The sequence below is a fragment of the Vulpes lagopus genome, chromosome 19 (assembly GCF_018345385.1).
Source record: "Vulpes lagopus strain Blue_001 chromosome 19, ASM1834538v1, whole genome shotgun sequence".
NCBI classification, from domain to species: Eukaryota; Metazoa; Chordata; class Mammalia; order Carnivora; family Canidae; genus Vulpes; species Vulpes lagopus.
The window spans coordinates 33,600,172-33,623,180 of NC_054842.1; the positions used below are offsets into that span (position 1 = coordinate 33,600,172).

The 23,009-nt window shown below is 36.2% G+C and overlaps 2 protein-coding genes across 2 annotated transcripts in view; one reads left to right on the top strand and one right to left on the bottom strand.

The window, feature by feature from the left end:
- STAG1 (stromal antigen 1) overlaps positions 1–23,009 on the bottom strand; it is a 401,833-nt gene that overhangs the window by 99,819 nt on the left and 279,005 nt on the right. Inside the window, exons 11-14 of the mRNA XM_041733757.1 lie at positions 16,917–17,015; positions 16,326–16,405; positions 5,491–5,598; positions 2,321–2,435 (exon numbers count right to left, since the gene is read on the bottom strand). Coding sequence (XP_041589691.1) covers positions 2,321–2,435; positions 5,491–5,598; positions 16,326–16,405; positions 16,917–17,015 — 402 coding nt within the window. The remainder of the gene's footprint in view (positions 1–2,320; positions 2,436–5,490; positions 5,599–16,325; positions 16,406–16,916; positions 17,016–23,009) is intronic.
- LOC121478636 (NHP2-like protein 1) lies at positions 8,194–9,196 on the top strand. Its single transcript, XM_041733759.1, has one exon. The coding sequence runs from the start codon at positions 8,194–8,196 to the stop codon at positions 8,578–8,580; it is 387 nt and encodes a 128-aa protein (XP_041589693.1). The 3' UTR covers positions 8,581–9,196.

Genomic DNA, 23,009 nt, shown 5'->3' on the forward strand with positions numbered 1-23,009 from the left:
TGGTCACATTAGATATAGGGAAATCTAGGTTCGCCACATTCAAATACCATTTATCTTACCAACTGTCACACACTGAAACCACACAAGGCATTTTATCACTGAAATAAATGACTGCTATAAAGATTGTGATGGCTTTAAAATGTTATTTTGGTATAAAAAGGAAAGAAAATTAACTAGTTTAGATATATATCTTAATCTCCATTATTTTACCTGTAATTCATATATAAAAGAGAGAAACTACTCTACTGACTATAAACCTCTTTTGCTACAGTATTTTAGAATTCTATTACTAAAATGTTGTTCTTAACGTCCAGTAAAACAAAGAAAGAAAGATGGATAATCACTTCAGTTAATTCTAGTTAAGTGACTGGTAATTTATCTATAAAGCTATACTTATTCTACATTATGACTTCTAAAGTTTCTTGCAATTCAACTTTTTATGAGTCTACTTACTAAACTATTACTAACATGTGCTATAATAAAGAGGAATTCAGAGTAGGACACAAACAGAATCCCACCATAAGAATATGGCTTTAACAAGCATTCAGCTCCAGGTGTACACTAGTTTTACAGGATAAGAAAAGAGATTTTGACCAAGAATGCTTATTGTGAAACGCTGGTGACTATAAAGAGCAATATTACTATGAATTAACTAAAACCTTTTAAACATGACTTGCAATTGCTTCTGCAGCTGACAAGAATGCTATAGAGGGGAACTGGGAAATATATTTTAATATTCTTATAACACTTTAGTAGATAGCAGCAAACACAAGAATATAGTAATATCACCTGCAAACAGAGTGGCAATACACATTACAAATTACTGCTTTAATTAAAAGATGAAACTGAAAAAAAAAAAAAAGATGAAACCGTGTAAAACTAAGTCCTTATGCCTTTTAATATACCAAAAGGAAAAGTCCTCAGGCTTTCAGAGACCCAAAAAGTTCTTTCATTGAACAATTTCAATTAGTTTAGATCATCATATTCCTTAAACTTTTCAACAATCTAAATATTATTTGAATGTCTCATCTCTATCATTTTTTGAAAGTACTGTTGCTATTAAAGTAAAATTTTCATACAGGACTTGACTTTGCATAATACTTTTAATCCTGGTTCCTTTAAAATCTAAGGGGCTAAAGACAGAAGTTGAAATGGTCTATCACAGTATATTTACTGAGTATTTAGTGTTTTATCTTAAACCTCACAAGCATTTTGAATTTTATTCCATAATAATCCGTACTTACTTTTTAAGAAAATAATGTTTTAAACCCTTACAACATAAAGTATGGTCGGTCCCTGGGCCAGGGCAGACATAAATACATAAATACATAAATACACATCTAAGAGCATTTAAAATGCAGCCTCTCTGACCACATCCCAAAACTACTGAATTAAAATTTGCATGCTATTTAACAAGATCTTCATATAATCGATACATATTTAAAAATACTATTCCTAAACACATCCTTTACTCAAATGCAACTCCCCAGTTTTGTTCTTGACTTTATTCGTTTTGTTCTTTTCAATTTGCTTAAAAAATAAAGGTGACTCTTTTGCCCTGCTTTGTCCAAACTTCACTTATTCTACTGACACAGCTCCTAATTCCCTGATCTCAATTTTCATATAGGCTGCCTGTTTGTCTATTTCTCATACCTCCAGCACTTTCAAATTTGAGCAGTCAGAATTTTGAAGTTTCTTACCTTCTTGGACATTCTAGCACAAACTAAAAATATTTTTCTGGGTAAAATTCAGGGTCCGAGATCTCTAGATTTTTTCTGGACAAACCAAAGTTCACTTGTACAAGCAGATTCTGATAGATACTATATTATGAATGTTAACTGCAAAATTATTTAAGTGATAACTAACACCAAAATGTCGTATGGAAATATTCCTAATGGAGATTGTACATCTATTAATTAAACATTTAAATTCATATTTTATTTCTCCTTAAAAAATGTAATTTTCAAACAAGTCAGAACTAATGGTTTTAACTGCTTGACAACTTTTACAAGCTCTTTATGTAATTTAAAAGTTATCAACAAAAATTCAAGAAAAATAAAAAGCAATTATGTAGTATTATGATATTCTAAGTTTAAAAATTGCTAGCCTATATTCAGTGTTGACCTACACCTGCATATATACTCCCATAAAAGGCAGAATACAGATTTTATAATCAGATAGACATGCAGTCAGTTTTGTGAGAAACAGGCTTATTTTCATAGGATTTAAAAATAATCAATTACAATGAATTAAATGACACTTTTATTTAAAATGTATTCTAACACAAAAAAATAAAATAAGGACTTATGTTAAAATTTACCTCACTTTCAAGAAAGAAAAGAACCAGCATCCTAATAAGGTTCCCATTTGGACTATTCCTTCCTCTCCTCTTTGCTAATGCTTCTTCTGCTTGTGGGTCATGTCTGCTAAACAGCCTACAAATTAAGTAAAACAAGAGCATTATGAATTGGCATGGATATCAATTTTAGTCTTTTCCTTCATTGTACAAATTATTTTAGTGTTTAAAAAAACAGTATCAGATATCAGCTTACTGATTTATTTCAAACCATGTGACTGATGCTTTTATAGGTTAAAAATTATTGGATCTAAAAAATTTTGCATAATTCAATCATATACACAATGTAAAAGGAAGCTTTTTGACTAATCAATGTTTAAGTATTTACAAAAAATATAAACTGTTTTCATCCTATGTGATAGACATTAGAATATATATAATTTTAAAGAGTTCTATTTTCTCTTAAATATTCAGAATGAATTAAATAATTTAACTATATGTTCTAAAACAATTATAAAAATTCATTCTTTTAATGATTACTTCTAACATTTTCAGCTTATTAACTAAAAACAGTACTCACTAATCAGCACAGAATAAAATGACATAAACACTATATTATTAAAAATATCACTTAATGGTAAAACTTCTAAATTATGATGAAGACATGATTCAGAAATTTTAACTTGCTAAGATTTATTCTAAAATATTTTAAGGAATGCTCTAGGTACTTTATTTCCAGGTATTGCTCTGGGAAAATGGGATGTAACAGTGGACAAAGACAAAATCCCTATTCTCATGGAGCTCTCACTCTAACAGAAATAAATAGTAGATAAATATATACTATCTTGAGTGTTATAAGGAAAAACAAGTAGGAATAGGAACATAGTGTGTGTTGGTTTAGATATGGAAATTACAGTAAGCCCTTCAGATGAGAGGCTAAATAAATGAATAAAGAATAATTTCATATGACATAAAAATAAGCTGATCTCAGGCAGAAAATGAATACAGAAAAGTTGAGTATTTTGGGGGTAGGGGAAATTATATGGCAAGAGGAGAAGATCAGAACATTAATTTGAAGCTACATCAGTATAGCTATTTGACTGGTTTAAGAGAAAATTCTGTTTACTTAGATAGCTTTCAGAGGAAGGAACAAATGGAAAAAAATAAGTGTCCTTTATAACTGAAATGTACAAAACTGGATAATCATACTTACTATATATAAATGTAAGGTACTTAGGAATCAGCCTAAGTTTTCTAAAACTAAACTGTAGATTTTTGATGACTATTAAAATACTCATTTCAGATATATTTTACTATTTTACAGACGTGTGATTGAGCTTGTGTACAGCATATAAATTATACTACAAAGCAGACAACATGTGTATGTGCACTCTTGCATGTTTTTCTTTTAAACTTAATCACAGAACTCCTGAAGCTATTCCAAAACTTACTTGTTAAGATTTTAAAACATGACAATATTAAATGATAGGGGAATGCTCAAAGACATAATTAGGCTTCAAAAGTTCTCAAACTGTGAATCTCCTGGGCAAGGGCATTAAAACAAGCTTATGGAGTGAACCTTCCATTTGAATAGAAATTTCATTTTCACAAAGAAATAAAGGCTTGTAATTGTGGATTTTTATGTAAAACATTCCAATTTTAAACTTGCTGAGCAAGTATCTCAAACTTAGGAAAATACAAGGGTCTTTCTGACCTGACCCCAGTGCTGCCAGTTTATGGCCCCAATTCTATGCAGAACCACTCTATGTAATCTTTTTCAATGAAACTATAAAAGTAATAAATTCTAAAAACACAAAGCTTTTTGAAAAGTTAAGTAGAAAATAGAGACTAACTAGAATGTAACAGTCCTGGAAAAGGAAAAGACTACAATACACCCTTGATATTTGTGACAGTCAACACCTCAAGATAAATATGGAAACAACACTATTCTATTAGCCACAGATGTCAGAATCAGTGGAAAAGTCAATATATTACTTTAAGAGTCATGCCTGAAAAGTTTGATTTCCTCCCTTACTTTCATTACTAGCATGCACTCACTAGTAATAAAGGTAGCCAGCTTCCTTTATTTTTTAAAATATTTTATTTATTTATTCATGAGAGACAGAGGCAGAGACATAGGCAGAGAGAGAGATGCAAGCTCCCTATGGGGAGCCTGATGTGGCACTCGATCCCAGGACCCCAGGATCACGCCCTGAGCCAAAGGCAGACACTCAACTACTGAGCCACCCAGGTGCCCCAGTCAACTTCCTTTTAAAAGAGATTTTTCACATAGAATCAACATTTCCTACATTGAAAGGTACCACACCAAGTAGAGAACAGTTTGTTGCTGCAGCATGGAGATGCAGATGCTGAATGGAGGGCCAGGCCATTATTAAAGTTAATCACCCATGCACAACCATTTTGCCCAATGCATGATTTATGTCTGTGCTGAATAATAATCACAAATTACTACATGTAGTAGACTTCTAGATTCACCTGCCTACAATTAAAGTCACTAAGTTAAATCTATCAACAAAAAAACAAAAAGAAAGTAAATCCCCCCAGATGTTTAAACTTTAAGAATGAATTTACTAATAAATTATAGATCATACAAAAGACCAACATCAAAACGTATTTAATAGAATATTTAATTATATTCATAAACTCTCATTAACTCTATGCTTTGTCAAAAAAAAAAAGAGATGAGGTTTTGCTTTTTAATTAAATTGCAACAGTATATATAGCTTTCAGAATCACTATAGATTACTGCCTAAAACAATCCTCACTCCCCATAAAAAAAAACCATGAAAAGTTGGGAGGCATTTTGAAGACGATTTTAGATTACTAATGTTGAGAAGTTAATATGAGAACTAAGAATTTTAAAAAGGAAAAAAATGGTCAAATGAAATACATTATCTGTGGAAATCTCTATAAACTTCATGTACTTCCCCAATCTCCACTCACATAGGATGTTGAGAACCATCCTTTTAGATTTCAGGAAAAAGGAGTATGTCATAAAGGACATCGTTCTCAGGGATTTAATTTATGATGTGCACATAGGCTAAAAGGATATTACAGCCCCCCAAATTTGAAGTGGCCACTTCTAACACTATTCTTACTATTACTCTCTTCTTCTAACTCTAAAACAACAACAAAACCAAAGTAGAACCTGGTTTCAAAGATAATTAACTCACTTTTTGTGAAGGAATTCTCCAGCTGCCACAGCAACAGGGCGATGTGCTGAGTACACCAAGTGGTAAACATTTTCACAGTCTTCATTGGAAAGAGCTTCTTCACTTCCACTGAAAAATTCACAAAGCAACATCTGAGTCAAAATAAATGTTTACTTTCAGTTCTATCTTTATTTACATTTTATAAAGTTCATTATAAAAGCTCAAGGCATATTGATTTTATTTTCATCTCTATTCAATCTTACTTTGGAAGTAACTTTCTCCAATTATAAAAGATAGCTAAGTATTATATAAAATTCAGGAAACCGATAAAATGTCCACATTTCTTCCCACACAAAGAACATCCATGGTATCCTGGGATCATATATATAGCCCAAGTTAACTTTATTTCTTTTAAGTATACAAAACATTTTTGTTGATAGGCACTGGGAATATATCTGTTTCACAGTTAAATTATTATTATAGTAGATAAACTGCTCCTTATAGAATTATCTTATTGATTTCTTAGCTCTATGCCCAATATGGGGCTTAAACTCAAAACACTCAAGATAAATAGTCACATATTCTACCAACTGGGGCAGTCATGAGCCCTGGACAAATCTGTTTTAAATTTTTTAATTTTTAATTTTTTTAAGTTTTATTTTACTTAAAATAAATACTATACTTACAATAATAAATAATAATAAATACTATACTTACAATACCATTTAGTCTCTTTCTATATAAAGTGGATTCAGAGGTCACAATAATTCCTTTATACTAACACAAATTTCCCATCTTTCCACTCATGTATTCTTAAAGTTTGAGTCATTTCTTACTTTGTTAGAATGTGTTTTTAAGTTTCTTCCCCTCCAAAAGGAACATCTATTTCCTATTAATATGCTTATAAATGTCGGATATGATTAGAGATTAATAATATTAATAATAAGTAGATAAAGTGTAGAATTGTTGGGCTGTACAGGGCTTGACAAGATGTAGGGGTGGGTATAAATTCATTCCTCAGAGTTCAATCCTAGAAACGTCTCAGAGGAGGAGGTTGAGGGATCTCTCAAATAAACATAAAATCAGAGTGACCTCTGCAGCAAAAGAAGACAGTTGCAGCATCACAGTATAAGGGACTATAGTTCTGAATGAAAGGAACTGGATATCAAGGACTCTTTTTAAAAGAAAAGAACATTTTTTAAAAGTACACTTTATTCCTCCTCTCAACACTGCTGGTTCTAATTCTGTGAAGAAAAAAAAAAAAAAAAAAAAAAAAAGCCAAATATAGTATGAGAAGGTATCAATAGGGTCGTACTGGAACCAAGAGGCACTGAGAAATTAATAACAAGTGTAGGCAGAATGGCTAGCTCACAACCTACACTGTCCCTGTAATTTCCCTTCCATATCCTGAAGGTCATGAGATTATCAAGACAGTTAGTTGTTGCTGTTGTTTTTTTTAAGATTTTATTTATTTATTTGAGAGAGAGAGAGAGTGAGCGAGAAAGAGAGCATGAGCACAGTGAGGGGTGAAGAGGGAGAGAGCCACAGATTCCCTTTGCCTCAATCCCAAGATCTGAGCCAAAGGCAGATGCTTAGCCGACTGAGCTACTCCCTGAAGGAGACTTTTAAGACTACTGAAGAAGAATTACAAACTACAACCAGCGGCTTTCTGTCCTAAAGCAGAAGTGTTTTTGCCTATGCCCAATTCTTACCCCTAACAAATTATGAGGCACAAGACTAAGGTCTAAGTTTTATTCCTTCACCCAATTATACAACATCAGCTAAATTAGCTAATACCCCCTAGAAGAAAGCTAAACTCCTAAAGAAACAAAGTTTAACAAGATATTTCAGGAACTCAAACTTATAAGTGAAAAGAAAATAATCTATGCCAAAAGAAGAAAAAGAGAGATGTAACAAAATGTTACACCTGACTTTACCTGTTGTTTTGATAGAGATCACATAAGCCAAGAGAAATAAGGCCAGATCATTTCAAGTAAATGCTGTAAAACACTAGAAAGCTGGTTTTGTGATACTCAGCTCATTAGTCACCAAAAGAATATATAAATTAGGGGACTGAGCAATACAATGGATAGAGAGGATTTGTTTCAAGAGAAAAATGTCAGAGTACTGTGTAACTTTGAAACCTCTGCGAGCGAAACTAGAGCACGAAGTTTCAGAGAACCGCTGTAAAAACTTTATAAACATCCCTTATAATTATGAGGAGGTTTAGGAAAAGTGCAGAGCTTAAAAAAATATAACTGTGAAAAGCTGACTGGAGCTACCCATGGTAATAAATTAAGAAGAGAAGTGGTAGAAGTGTATCATCCATAAATAGGCTGTGTTTTCTGTAGACCAGATATGGAACACTTTAAAAGAGCCAGTCTGAAAAATTTTAAAAGACTTTGCCCAACAAGACTACCTACAGGGCAAGCAATTACAATAGAGGAAACCTGAAGGTCAGGAGCTGAGACCCAAAGTAAACAGAGGAGGCACTGTCTACTCTGTGGAACTGAAGTCACAAATACCTAGAGTGGGGAGAGATCTCTGAGGAATCCACCTAATGAATCAGGATATCTGACACAACTGGAGGGCCATAACTATACCTCCTAAAGAAGACATGTTCTGCCCGTATCTCCTCCAATGAAAATGTAGAAATGAACCTTAAAAACAGACTTTTGGCTGTGTCCTTGTGGTACCGGGCAGGAGACCACCGAGGCAGGCGCGATGACTGAGGCTGATGTAAATCCTAAGGCCTACCCCCTTGCAGATGCCCACCTCACCAAGAAACTACTGGACCTTGTTCAGCAGTCATGTAACTACAAGCAGTTTCGGAAAGGAGCCAACGAAGCCACCAAAACCCTCAACAGAGGCATCTCTGAGTTCATCGTGATGGCTGCAGACGCTGAGCCCCTGGAAATCATCCTGCACCTTCCGCTGCTGTGTGAAGATAAGAACGTGCCCTACGTGTTTGTGCGCTCCAAGCAGGCCCTCGGGCGGGCCTGTGGGGTGTCCAGGCCTGTCATTGCCTGCTCTGTCACCATCAAACAAGGCTCGCAGCTGAAGCAGCAGATCCAGTCGATTCAGCAGTCCATTGAAAGGCTCTTAGTGTAAACCACTGGCCTCTGTCCCACTCCTCACTGAGTCCAGTCCTCCCCCTGGGGTTGTGTATCATATCGTCTGTTCGCATATAGTTTCTCCAGCTACCTTCTCTTGTTATATTCTAGTACTAAATCCGGGTTTTGCATTTTTGTATTATTTTTGTTTTACAGGTTGTTCTCCGTATATTAATCCCCCACCCCACCTCTGTCTCCCATTCTACTCTCTCTCTACCATCCTATCCTCCCTTTTGAAAAATGAACTAATGCCGAGAACAGGCAGAAACAGAGTGGTGACACCATTCAGATGCAGGGAAGAGCCTCATTAGAGATCTGGTTCGAGCTCACTTCCTGCTGCGTGTAGGACATGGTGGATGTAAACACCATTCACTTTGTATCCTTTGTGCCTGGAGTACAGAATCATTCCATATGTGTTTGGTCTCTAGGGGATTATGGATCATTAGGGGAGAAAGCATGTATTCTTTGAGGTTGTTAGATGTGTGTCCAAGTGTCATTTGCCAATATGCTCCTGCTGTTTGCTTTGGTAATGTGATGTTCCCCTTTCCCCCAAATCCCAACCATGCCCCTGAGGGTGGCAGGGCAGCAGCATACCAAAGAGATGTGCTGCAAAATTCCAGAGGCTAGCTGGGTGAGTTAGACATGGGGAAGCTGATGTAAGGAGTTGAGAAGTGGCTAGGAAAAAAAAGAGAGTCCACTGATGCTGGAATGAAGTCTGAGCAAGTCACAGAGCCCTGACTGGAAGCTACAGCAGAGACATTGGAATCAAGGAAACATCCTCTCTGGTAAATGGAGTTGTCTTCAGTGGACATTTGGTACCAGCTCTGAGAGCCCTTATGCCTGTTTCCTGCCAGAATGTGGGTCAGATGTATGTATTCTTTATCACATCAGAAGGACAGTGCTAGTGTGTCATTCTTGTGAGCATCCTAATAAAGAAATATATTCATATTCCAATTAAAAAAACAAAAACAAAACAGACTTTTGAAACAAGTCAAACCATTTTTCTAAATTGTTATGAAAGTAGGATATTTTAGCCAACAAGGTCTCAGATGATTTGAAAACACTCTTAAAGGAAATTTATAAATTAGCAGTAGAAATAATCTTGGAGAAGTCTATGAGATATTACTCTTACCTTGAAAAAAAGGAAAAAGAAATATCAAAGGAAAGCTTACTCCTCTCTGTATGAGCAAATATTAAAACATAATAAACAAGGACACACATGTGTATCATTAACAATAGAGATTTTAAACACCAGACAATTCTGACAAAACAGATGGGTAAGTGGAGAGTGTCAAGTATTTTTTTTGTTTGAGGGAAAGATACTTGCAAGTTTGTGAAATTTACAAGTAAACATTGACTAGGGGGTCAAATATTTTTAAAAAGACTTGAAAAGGAAAAACTTCAAAGGTATAGTAATTTAACTAAATTCAAAGTAATGAATATAAATACATAACTATATATACAATTAGGGTTTTTTAAAAAAGATTTATTTATTTGAGAGAGAGCGAGAGTGCATGAGTGGAAGGAGGAGAAGGAGAGAGAATCTCAAGCAGACTGCTCGGAGTGTGGAGCCCAACATGGGGCCCAATCTCTCAACCCCTTGAGATCACAACCTCTCCAAGAGGCTGGGGATCCCTGCTCAGTGGCTTAGTGCCTGCCTTCGGCCCAGGGCATGATCCTGGAATCCTGGGATCGAGTCCCACATTGGGCTCCCTGCATGGAGTCTGCTTCTCCCTTTGCCTCTGTCTCTGCCTCTCTCTTAAAATCTTAAAAAAAAAAGAAAAGAAAACAAAAGAAACCAAGAGACTTAACCAACTGTGCCACTCAGGTGCTCCTAATTAAACATATTTAGAAAATTTAGAAGATGACCAAACCAATCAGAACACATTCTCAGACAATACAATAAAAAACAACAGCTTGAAGAAATCTGATTTAGAAAGAACAGAAAATAGTGAAAGGGAATATAAAGGAAGGGAAAAGAAATGTTGGGAAATATCAGGAAGGGAGACAGAACATAAAGACTCCTAACTCGGGGAAACGAACTAGGGGTGGTGGAAGGGGAGGAGGGCGGGTGAAAAAAAAAAAAAAAAAAAAAAGAAAGAACAGAAAAATACTACTGAATAATCCATAATTAAACCAGTAACCATAAATGTAATAAAAATGCTTATCATTGAATATCTATGAAAACGCTTGATCTCCAAATATTTTGGAAAGTAGTAAAGTAGTGCTTAGAAGTATATTTAATATGTTAAGTATAATTATTAGAAAACAAGAAACAAATGAGCCAAAAGACGTTTGTTCTCTAAAAAGAGTAGTTAAGACAAACCAAACTTCTGACATGATGATCAAGAAAAAGAGGATACAAAAAAAGAGAAATTAATAAGTAATAGCACAATATCGTGAATAATATCAACTACAACATTTAAAAACTGTGATGAAATTGATATATTAAAAAGTTTATTAAAAGTCAAAATTAGTATAGTAAGAAATAAAAGATAATTTAGATAGATAACCAATGAATAAGTAAAAATGGTAATCAAAGACCTTTCCCTTAAAGGAAATTCAAAATTAACATGGCTTTAACAAGACAATTCTTTCAAAATTTCAAGAATTAATCTCTGCCACAGAAAATTTGTTTCAGACCAGAAAGGTGACAAACTAATGAAGATAATTTTACCAAAAAATATAACCTTGATTTCAAAGTTGGATAAAGGACAAAAAAATTCCATCAAATTTACACATAAGCACAAATAAGAAAATCCTAAATAAGATCTTAAAATAACATTGTATTCAAGCAAAGCACAATAAAACCAAATGTGTTATGTTCAAATAGGATTTATTCTAGAAATATAAGCGTGGTTTACCATTAGACAAATAATTTCATTCAAGCTCATCCACAGATGAAAAGAAATTCCCAGAAAACTCAGAATACAAAGGAACTTCTATCTTGTATCAAAAACCTATCTCTCTGGGACACCTAGGTGGCTCAGTGGTTGTGCGTCTGCCTTTGGCTCAGGTTGTGATCCTGGGGTCATGGGATTGAGTCCTGCAATAGGCTCCCCATCTCTGCCTCTTTGTGTCTCTCCTGAATAAATTAATAAAATCTTAAAAAAAAAAACAAACCTATCTCTGAAATCACAGCAACAGAGAACTTTAATTATCTTCTTAGAATAAGGACAAAAAGATCCACTCTCAATGATAAATTTATAGTGCTAAATGTCTCGCTTAATGCAATTACATAAGAGAATGAAGCAAAAGTTTTAAGGTTAGGCAATGAGAAGACAAAACTGAAATTATTTGCTTGTAACATATAATAATCTACATAGTAAATCCAAGAGAACCAACAAACCATCAGAATATATAAGAGTTCTAATAGGTTGTGCACATATAAGACTAATATATAAGTTAAACATTTTTATGTCCCAGAAATGATCAAGTAGAAAGTATCTTGAACAGTAAATACTCATCATATAACAAAAGCAAGAAGTATTTTAGAATCAACCTAATACATGCCTTTTGAAAAAAATTAAACCTTACATAGAATATCTAATGATATGAATCAAGAAATGCATCATTTTTATGCCTAAATGACATATAATTGTAAAGAATTGAATTCTCTCTTAAATCTATCATAAAATTCAATGCTTTAGTGAGCCCTGTTACTCAGCCATAGACCCCAACAGTTAAAACCAGAAATAGGCAAGATAGCTTAATTCTAACCAAAACTCACTGCCCTGATTTATTGTACTTTCTTGAGGCCCTGATGTAGGTGTTTTGCAATGACTGGAACATCCCTTATAGCCAAACCAAAAAAGCCCTGTTAGCAATAGAATGCCTGGAAGACACCCCTGCCCATGATGAGGGGGCTAAACACAAACTGAACTTCACCTGTGATTGCATGCTCTCTGCCTGCCCTCTTGCACATACCCCTCTAACCTCTTTCTATAGGATTCTAGGTGTCCATTAGCTGGGGAGGTTGGCTGTTAAAACTTGTGCCTGCCAGGTCCCCCAGCTCCATTTATTTATTTATTTATTTATTTATTTATTTATTTATTTATTTATTTATTAAAATTTTTTATTTATTTATGATAGTCACAGAGAGAGAGAGAGAGAGGCAGAGACACAGGCGGAGGGAGAAGCAGGCTCCATGCACCGGGAGCCTGATGTGGGATTCGATCCCGGGTCTCCAGGATCGCGCCCTGGGCCAAAGGCAGGCGCCAAACCGCTGCGCCACCCAGGGATCCCTCCCCAGCTCCATTTCTTTTCAAAACCTTTACCTCTTGAGTTATTGGCTTCTCTTGAAATGAGTTTATCTGAGTTTGTTCATTAACAGTGTTGCTAAGCCTAGCCAGGAGCTATGCTTTCAATTTGTCCAATCCCTTCATTATTCCCTGGGATGGAGTAGTTTGGCTATGGGAACATACCAAGGTTTACCCATTTGTTCCTGAGTTAGAGGCTATGGCAGATCGTTCAGTAACAAATGCATTTCTAATATTTAAAATCCTAGCCATAGTTTTTGAGAAATTAGATGTACTTCAAAAGATATTCATATGGAAGAAACATAATCCACAAGTAGCTAGTAGGTTTTAAAAAGAAAGGCAAAGAAGAAGGAATCTCCCAGAGGTGTCTGCCTTTGGCTCAGGGTGTTATCCCTGGGTCCTGGGATGGAGTTCCCCTCGGGCTCACTGCAGGGAGCTTGCTTCTTCCCTTGCCTATGTCTCTGCCTCTCTATGTCTCTCATGAATAAATAAATAAAATCTTAAAAAAAAAAAAAAAGGAAGGAATCAACCAAGAAGGAGGGCTTATGGATAGCATATACTATATTATAAAGCTACAATGATAAAGAGTAAGTACTAGATTAGGAAGGGGTAAAAAAAAGATCAAAATAATGGCCTGACATAGATGGTATCTGGTATATGACAGATACAACATAACAGATTATGAGGAGAATTTTTAATGATTTTGCTAAGGACTACATTTTTTCATATATATTCTGCCCAGGTTCTAATCAAAGCTCTATGGATAATTATTGCTATTTTAAATTTCTATCATATGAATGACATAATATAAATACCTTATTTTCTTTCTCATAGTTCTATACCATTCCAAAGAAGCCTATTTGAAAAACCTATCCCTTTAAAGGCCTTCTCTCTTTCTTTAAATAGAAAGGTTAATACTTTCTTGATATTTTCTCTCTGGACTGCATAAGATAACTTTTACATAGAAGAAACAAACAACAGTCAAAATAAAAAAACCAAAAGAAAGAAAAACAGAAAACACTGTTTCAAACCTAACCTTAAAAGTAATAGTAGAGCCTAAAGTGATAATATATATTAGGGTTAAATATGTGAAGTACATCAATAATGCTGGGTGAAAGACATTAAAATACCAAGATTATTTTAAAAAAATAACTTTTTAAAGTAGGCTCCAGTCAATCCCATTTACAATTGCACCCAAAAGCATAAGATACATAAGATACCTAACCAAAGAGGTGAAGGATCTATACCCTAAAAACTATAGAACACTTCTGAAAGAAATTGAGGAAGACACAAAGAGATGGAAAAATATTCCATGCTCATGGATTGGCAGAATTAATATTGTAAAAATGTCAATGTTACCCAGGGCAATTTACACGTTTAATGCAATCCCTATCAAAATACCATGGACTTTCTTCAGAGAGTTAGAACAAATTATTTCAAGATTTGTGTGGAATCAGAAAAGACCCCGAATAGCCAGGGGAATTTTAAAAAAGAAAACCATAGCTGGGGGCATCACAATGCCAGATTTCAGGTTGTACTACAAAGCTGTGGTCATCAAGACAGTGTGGTACTGGCACAAAAACAGGCTCATAGATCAATGGAACAGAATAGAGAACCCAGAAGTGGACCCTGAAATGTATGGTCATCTAATATTCGATAAAGGAGGAAAGACTATCCATTGGAAGAAAGACAGTCTCTTCAATAAATGGTGTTGGGAAAATTGGACATCCACATGCAGAAGGATGAAACTGGACCACTCTCTTGCACCATACACAAAGATAAACTCAAAATGGATGAGAGATCTAAATGTGAGACAAGAGTCCATCAAAATCATAGAGGAGAACACAGGCAACACCCTTTTTGAACTCGGCCACAGTAACTTCTTGCAAGTTACATCCACAAAGGCAAAAGAAACAAAAGCAAAAATGAACTATTGGGACTTCATCAAGATAAGAAGCTTTTGCACAGCAAAGGATACAGTCAACAAAACTAAAAGACAACCTACAGAATGGGAGAAGATATTTGCAAACGACATATCAGATAAAGGGCTAGTTTCCAAAATCTATAAAGAACTTATTAAACTCAACACCAAAGAAACAAACAATCCAATCATGAAATGGGCAAAAGACATGAAGAGAAATCTCACAGAGGAAGACATGGACATGGCGAACATGCACATGAGAAAATGCTCTGCATCACTTGCCATCAGGGAAATACAAATCAAAACCACAATGAGATACCACCTCACACCAGTGAGAATGGGGAAAATTAACAAGGCAGAAAACAACAAATGTTGGAGAGGATGCGGAGAAAAGGGAACCCTCTTACACTGTTGGTGGGAATGTGAACTGGTGCAGCCACTCTGGAAAACTGTGTGGAGGTTCCTCAAAGAGTTAAAAATAGACCTGCCCTATGACCCAGCAATTGCACTGTTGGGGATTTACCCCAAAGATTCAGATGCAATGAAACGTCGGGACACCTGCACCCCGATGTTTCTAGCAGCAATGGCCACAATAGCCAAACTGTGGAAGGAGCCTCGGTGTCCATCGAAAGATGAATGGATAAAGAAGATGTGGTTTATGTATACAATGGAATATTACTCAGCAATTAGAAACGACAAATACCCACCATTTGCTTCAACGTGGATGGAACTGGGGGGTATTATGTTGAGTGAAATAAGTCAATCGGAGAAGGACAAACAGTGTATGTTCTCATTCATTTGGGGAATATAAATAATAGTGAAAGGGAATATAAAGGAAGGGAAAAGAAATGTTGGGAAATATCAGGAAGGGAGACAGAACATAAAGACTCCTAACTCGGGGAAACGAACTAGGGGGGGTGGAAGGGGAGGAGGGCGGGTGTTGGAGGGGAATGGGCGACGGGCACTGAGGTGGACACTTGACGGGATGAGCACTGGGTGTTTTTCTGTATGTTGGTAAATTGAACACCAATAAAAATTAATTAAAAAAAAAAAAACTAAAACAAAAAAAAAAAAATGTGGTTCAAGGGTCTTGGAATCATCCATCATTTGCCTGACAATGTCAAAATACTTTTTTTTTTTTTAGCTGTCTTAATTCTGAATCATAGGAGTGAAGACAAGCAATTTCAGTGTTCATTTTCTTACTGAGTTTTAAGAATTCTTCATGTATTTTGAATAACAGTCCTTAATCAGATGTCTCCTGGAAATATTTTCTCCCAGTCTATTGCTTTGACCTCTAATTCTTATATTGTCTTTCACTTAACAAATGTTTCTATTTTTAGTAAAGTCCAGTTTATCAGTTCTTTCATGGATCATGTCCTTGACACTGTATATATAAAGAAATCACCCTACCCAAGAAAAAAAATAAAAAATAAAAATAAATAAATAAATAAATAAATAAAGTAGGCTCCACACCCAGTATGGTGCCAAATGCAAGGCCTGAACTCGCGACACTGAGATCAAGATCTGAGCTGAGATCAAGAGTTGGACAAATATTATACTTACTGAAGTATCAGGGTAACCAATCGAATAGCTTCAACAGCAACATCATATTCCTTATCAAGTGTCATTGATACAATGCGATCCTGAAAAATAATTAAAAATCAAATCAAATATGAGCATAAAATAAAATGGGAAGGATCTAAAGCAGTATCTTTGGGTAGTATATGCAAGACTAATGGGAGATTAAATGGAATGCTTTACTCTTAAATTCATATTATCACAGTCTTACTCAAACAAAGGACGTGTTAGTATAAACGTTCATAATCTAAAATCTTTCTCTTCTCATTAACTGACGTACCGTAACACTGTGACAAATAAACTTTAACGTGCAAAATTAATATAACTATTAAAAGCTGTATATAGAGAAAATCTTATTTTAAGCAGAAGAACCTTCTGTTGAAGGCAATAAATAACTCATGTTGGTAATATCTTTTGTAAAGCAGAGATTCATTCATCTATTTAATACAGGTTTATTTAAAGAATATGTAGTAAAGAATATGAACTAAATACTTGTTATGGTAATGTTATTTACTAAACTAGCTATAACTAGCATTTTATAAGTAAAAAAATAAACTAAGCATTCTTGATGCTTACCTTGAATCGGTTAGTGAATAACTCCAATTTGGGGAATAATTCTCTATTGGTATATAGACTCTGTAGAGCTTTCAAACATTTCAGTCTGACTTCTCCTTGCTTCAGATATACAAATAAAAACATAACAAAAGTGGTAAGCTTCCATGCCACCAAAGTTGAAAAGATCAGCCTATGTGAAGGCTGAAGTAATGTTCAGCTTATCCATTCAATTTACATCATATTTTAATTTAACATAGGGTGGAACTAAGCAGTTGTACAGTCTGTGTTGCATTTTATTTAATGAAAAATGCACTGAAAACCCCTTAGTTACTTGAGAGTAAGCTACATCTTTTTCAAATATTTACCAATTCTGATTCAACATTGAGTAATTCTGTGTTGTACAGTGGCATTCTAAGAAAATTTTTAACTTATGATTTTAATTAGAGAAAGGTAAGATAATTTGCCCTTTGTATAGTAACTACTAAATACTCCTGTAGAAAAAACTAATGTCATATGATAGGGTCATCATTTATTCATTTAACAAATATTTTCTGAGTGCCTTTTATATTCCAGAAAGAAGGGTTAGGAAAAAAGGTAAACAAAATATTTAAAACAGGGAAATTAATAGAGTGAAATGGTTTGGCTATTTATTAGTGGAGTATCTTTAATAATGTCATTAACTTAGAGTAGAAAATGTTGGGGATCAAAGTACAGTCAGGATCATCTAGAAATTTAGCCAATTCTCTCAAATTATTCTAAGGACACTGACATTTCTCTTTAAAAAAAAAAAAGTAATGTGCTATAACAGAAGTCTAAGTTCTAGAATCAAACACAACTAGACTTTATTTCCAATTCTATAGATTAGCAATATGAGAGATAGCAAGTATATTAATCATTCTGATACTCAGTTTTTTTCATTTATAAAGTAGTGATAACCAACTTCATAAGGTTGTAGCAAGGATTAAATGCAGACGTATGCTGGTTAAGGTTTATTTTTACTTTTTTTTATTAAAGGAAGGCAAAGGGGGCAGGGGGGAGAGAGAATCTTAAGCAGGTTCCACATCCAGCAGGGAACCTGAGTGGGGGGGGGGGGGGGTCGATCTCAAGACCCTGAGATCAAGACCTGAGCTGAAATCAAGAGTCAGACACTTAAGTGACTGAGCCACCCAGGTGCCCCGCTGGTGAGTTTTAACAACCAGTTCTGAGGGATGGGGTCCTGAATTGCTGTATTTGTGTATTTCTGTGATGTAAATACTCCATCCACAGACAATTTTGAGCTACCAATGAGATATTATTGAATTCATATTACTGAAGTCATATTTGCAAAAGGATGTGCATAGTAAGTATCTTGCAATCTGATTCAAGTTATCTCTAGTACACCACTGAATGAGATGGGATTTGTTGGTAAAGTCACCTAGCACATAGGAGGTACCTGGAATACCTATAGTAGATGCTCTTGAGGCCCAATCCAGATCCCCATCGTCTAGTATACAAGGCTACTCGGCTACTCTTTCTGCTTGCTCCTATGTTGACTGCCAATGGTTCAAACCTGCACCTCTTTCTGAAGAACTGATCATGGTTGAAAAAGAATCACCTGGCACAGAGATTCCTGGAAGGTTGTGCTCCACACTGCCCTCCTGTTTACATCCTTTCCCTCTTCTAGGATGAGGCCCAGAGTGGATAATGATATAGGATAAAACAGCCTAACCTTCTTCTTTCAGGTCAGGACAACCCCTAAGATAGCCCTTTAATATGAAATTAATAAGTGAATATATGTGACAGAGTGCTTGTAGGAATGGTAATCTGAACCAGAAAGAACCAGGAGAATATGCTGGTGGCTGCTGAGGATGTGGGAAAAGAAAACAGGGTACGGGAGAGTTCTTGGATATAGGGTACTCTCCTTTGAAATAGGATGTAAGACCCTGTATAGGCCCCTGGAAATGGCTTAACATCTTGTTGGATAGTTCTAAAAAGCAATGGTGCATATTAAATGAAATAGAGGAGCCAAAATCATTGTGGCAGACTGTGATGGAAGGAATTTAAAGACACATGGAAAGCATGCCAGAAAGGATCTATTATAAAGCTCAGAAGACCTCCCAGTTGAATATGTTCCCCATAAGGGCTCAGAGAATACTCTGTTTACCAAGGTAATGAGGAAAACACTGGTGATAGGGGTACAGACATTACTGAGAAGATCTGTAGTAACTGTATTCTGTAGTCTTAGGCTGACAGGAGACACTCAAAATTTAGTTTCTGACAGCAATGGAGATGAGAATAGGAGTGCAGAATAGCAGAGACAATGTAGAATCTTATAACTATTAGATGCTGGGTGTGTGTGTGCTAATAATTTTAATGGGCAGCAAAGTCAAAGGGCAGTCCACGGAAATGCTCACAGGACATCGTCTTACAGGAGGCAAGACAGGGAAAAGGCAACAAAAAGTATTATATGATAAAATATACTCACGAGGAATCAATGATGGACGAGCAAAAGACTAAGGACAGCTGTCCCAACATAAAATCACAACCCCAGATCTAAGACAGCATGTGCAGAGTTTCCTTACTCCTCTCGAATTATAGATTTGAAAATAAGGCTGTCAAAGATGAAATGACTCCATCTATCCAAGTTCACAAAGCCAATTACAGGTAGAGGAAAGACATTAATTGAATTTTATCTTCACTTTGTCCAGTGATCTCTCCCAAGTCTTGGTTCTTTATTTATGATATGCCCTGCCTACACTACAGGAACTTAACAATTAAATAAGATGATACCCATGACAGTACTTCAAAATACTGAAATAACTAAGATGAAAACTCTAGTTGCCTTTTTGGTAAAAAAGTTCTTTCTGGGGGCTCTACTATACTCTGTAAGTTATTTCTAATATACTATCTAAAAGCTTTGTTATTTGTCCATTACACAAAATCTTATTCAAAGGTGAATACTGCTTAACACAGTGCCTAACATATAGCTGCTGCTCAATAAATAATTTTTAAAAAGATTTTTACTTACTTAGAGAGAGAGAAGAGAGAGACAAAATGTAGGCAAACTATATTCTGGCTCTTGACTGCCTTCCTGTTCCCATGCCACCTTCTAACTTATGGTGTCATAGGGGTCACAAATAATTTCTGAGAGAAGGAAAGGGGTCCCATGCAGGAAACTTCTCCTGATCCAAGTTGCCTGCAGGCCTCATGTAAAATTGTTTTCACTCACTGTGAAACCATTGATGGCATTGCTGAAAACAAAACTGTTGAATGAAGTCCTCTGAAAGTGAAGGACAGATGTGGGCAAAAGTCAAGGGGAGCCTCATGCAGCCTGGCTGATGCATATGTCTGATGAAGGGGGCACTGCAGACTCAAAAGTTTATAGCACAGTTACGGATGGGGCCAATGTCTCTGGGTCCCCACTGGAAATTCTATGCCTCTGTCATGATAGAATGTAATGGGGAGGTAGAATTCAGACTTTTATCAGGGCCCTTGAGTATTAGTGCCCCAATAACAATAATTCTAGGGTCCCTTAGGGGTATGATTGAAAAAGTGGCTCTGACAGCAACTTCTTGCAAGATACATCCATGAAGGTAAGAGAAACAAAAGCAAAAATGAATTATTGGGACTTCATCAAGATAAAAAGCTTCTGCACAGCAAAAGAAACAGTCAACAAAACTAAAAGACAACCTACAGAATGGGAGAAGATATTTGCAAATGATCTATCAGATAAAGGGCTAGTATCCAAGATCTATAAAGAAGTTATTAAACTCAACAGCAAAGAAACAAACAATCCAATCATGAAATGGGCAAAAGACATGAACAGAAATTTCACAGAGGAAGACATAGACATGGCCAATAAGCACATGAGAAAATGCTCTGCATCACTTGCCATCAGGAAATACAAATCAAAACCACAATAAGATACCACCTCACACCAGTGAGAATGGGGAAAATTAACAGGGCAGGAAACCACAAATGTTGGCGAGGATGTGGAGAAAGGGGAACCCTCTTGCACTGTTGGAGGGAATGTGAACTGGTACAGCCACATTGGAAAACTGTGTGGAGGTTCCTCAAAGAGTTAAAAATAGATCTGCCCTACAACCCAGCAATTGCACTACTGGGGATTTACCCCAAAGATAGAGATGCAGTGAAACAATGGGACACCTGCACCCTGATGTTTATAGCAGCAATGTCCACAATAGCCACATTGTGGAAGGAGCTTCGGTGTCCACCGAAAGATGAATGGATAAAGAAGATGTGGTCTATGTATACAATGGAAATACTACTCAGCCATTAGAAATGACAAATACCCACCATTTGCTTCGACATGGAGGGATCTGGAGGGTATTATGCTGAGTGAAATAAGTCAATCAGAAAAGGACAAACATTATATGGTCTCATTCATTTGGGGAATATAAAAATTAGTGAAAGGGAATACAGGGAAAGGAGAGAAAATGAGTGAAAATATCAGTGCGGGTGACAAAACATGAGAGACACGTAACTCTGGGAAACGAACAACGGTAGTGGAAGGGGAGGTGGTGGAGGGTTGGGGTGACTGGGTGATGGGCACTGAGGAGGGCACTTGGTGAGATGAGCACTGGGTGTTATGCTATATGTTGGCAAATTGAACTCCAATAAAAAAATTTTAAAAAAATAAAAATAAAAGTTAAAAAAATTAAATTAAATTTAAAAAAAAAAGGAAAAAGTGGCTCTGGATGGTTTTGAGGAGGGTAGTTACCCAATAAAGATAAGTTCACATGTGTTTGTGGTTGGGGTACTTTGGACCATTTTGGATGCTGATGATTGTGGTTCCCACTACTGAGTACATAAACAGGTATTAACATTTTGGCTGTGTACAGTACTGAAACACCATACTGAACATCATCACTATCTACCTCAAGGGGTATGCACAACAAGGACAGACTCAAGCATAATGGACCAGTTAATTCCTTGTTAACTCCGTGTCCAAACCATGGTACACTGTTCCAACAAAAATACTGAATCCATGATGGGGGAAATTCTGTTAATTCAAGACTTAAGACAAGCAGAGGTGCTGATAACCATACTGTTATAATTTAATAGCCCAGTCTGGCCAGTCAGGAAGGCCTCTGGAGCTTGGAGGCTGACAGATCATCACAGATTAAAAGCAGAAGCTCCAGCTTTGGCCCTTGACATTATCATCATTACTGCAATGGTGGCAATCCATATGGGAAACTTGTAAGTTTCTAAGGGAAAAGGCTAATGACTTTTACTTGGTCCCCCCTTTTTTTTTTTTTTAAAGATTTTTATTTATTTATTCATGAAAGACACACAGATAGAGAGAGAGAGAGAGAGGCAGAGACAAAGGCAGAGGGAGAAGCAGGCTCCATGCAGGGAGCCTGATGTGGGACTTGATCCCGGGTCTCCAGGATCAGGCCCTGGGCTGAAGGCGGTGCTAAACTGCTGAGCCCCCCGCCCCCCCCCCCCCCCCCCCCCCCCGCTCCCCGCTCCCCCCCCCCCCCCACGGCTGCCCTACTTGGTCCCTTTGTAGTATGGGGATCAGGACCAATTTGCATTCACACAAAACAACCTGCAATACACTTTCACTATACTTTTTGCAATATGCCATTACTGAATGGGGCTGGATCTTCAATAAGCCTAAGCCCCCACTGACATTTTAGTCATCCATTATATTAATAACATCCTGACAGTAGGGCTAACTGAAAAACATGTTGCTACAGTGCTGTACTTAGTCACTGATGGAATGATTAGTGCTGATTTGACTATAAAACCAGATAAAGTCCTGGACCTGGCAGAGCTGTTCCAATTCCTAGGGGCTACTTGAGTGGCAAACCAAAGAAGTATCCCAGAGATATAGAACAAAAAATATAGGCCCTGGCAGCATCTACTAATAAAATGGAAGCCCAACAGCTAGTGGGCCTCTTTGGATAATAAAAATAGCATGTGTCCCTCCAGGTTGCTTTCTTGGTTCCTTTCATTGAGATGACCCACAAAGCAGCCAATTTTAAATGAAGCCCTTTGCTACAGCAGGCCTTGGAAGCTGTTCAACAAGCCATGGCCCAGGAACAGCTTTGGGACCTTTGAAACTTGCTAGCCTGATGGAACTGCAGGTTTCCACAACCCACCTAACTG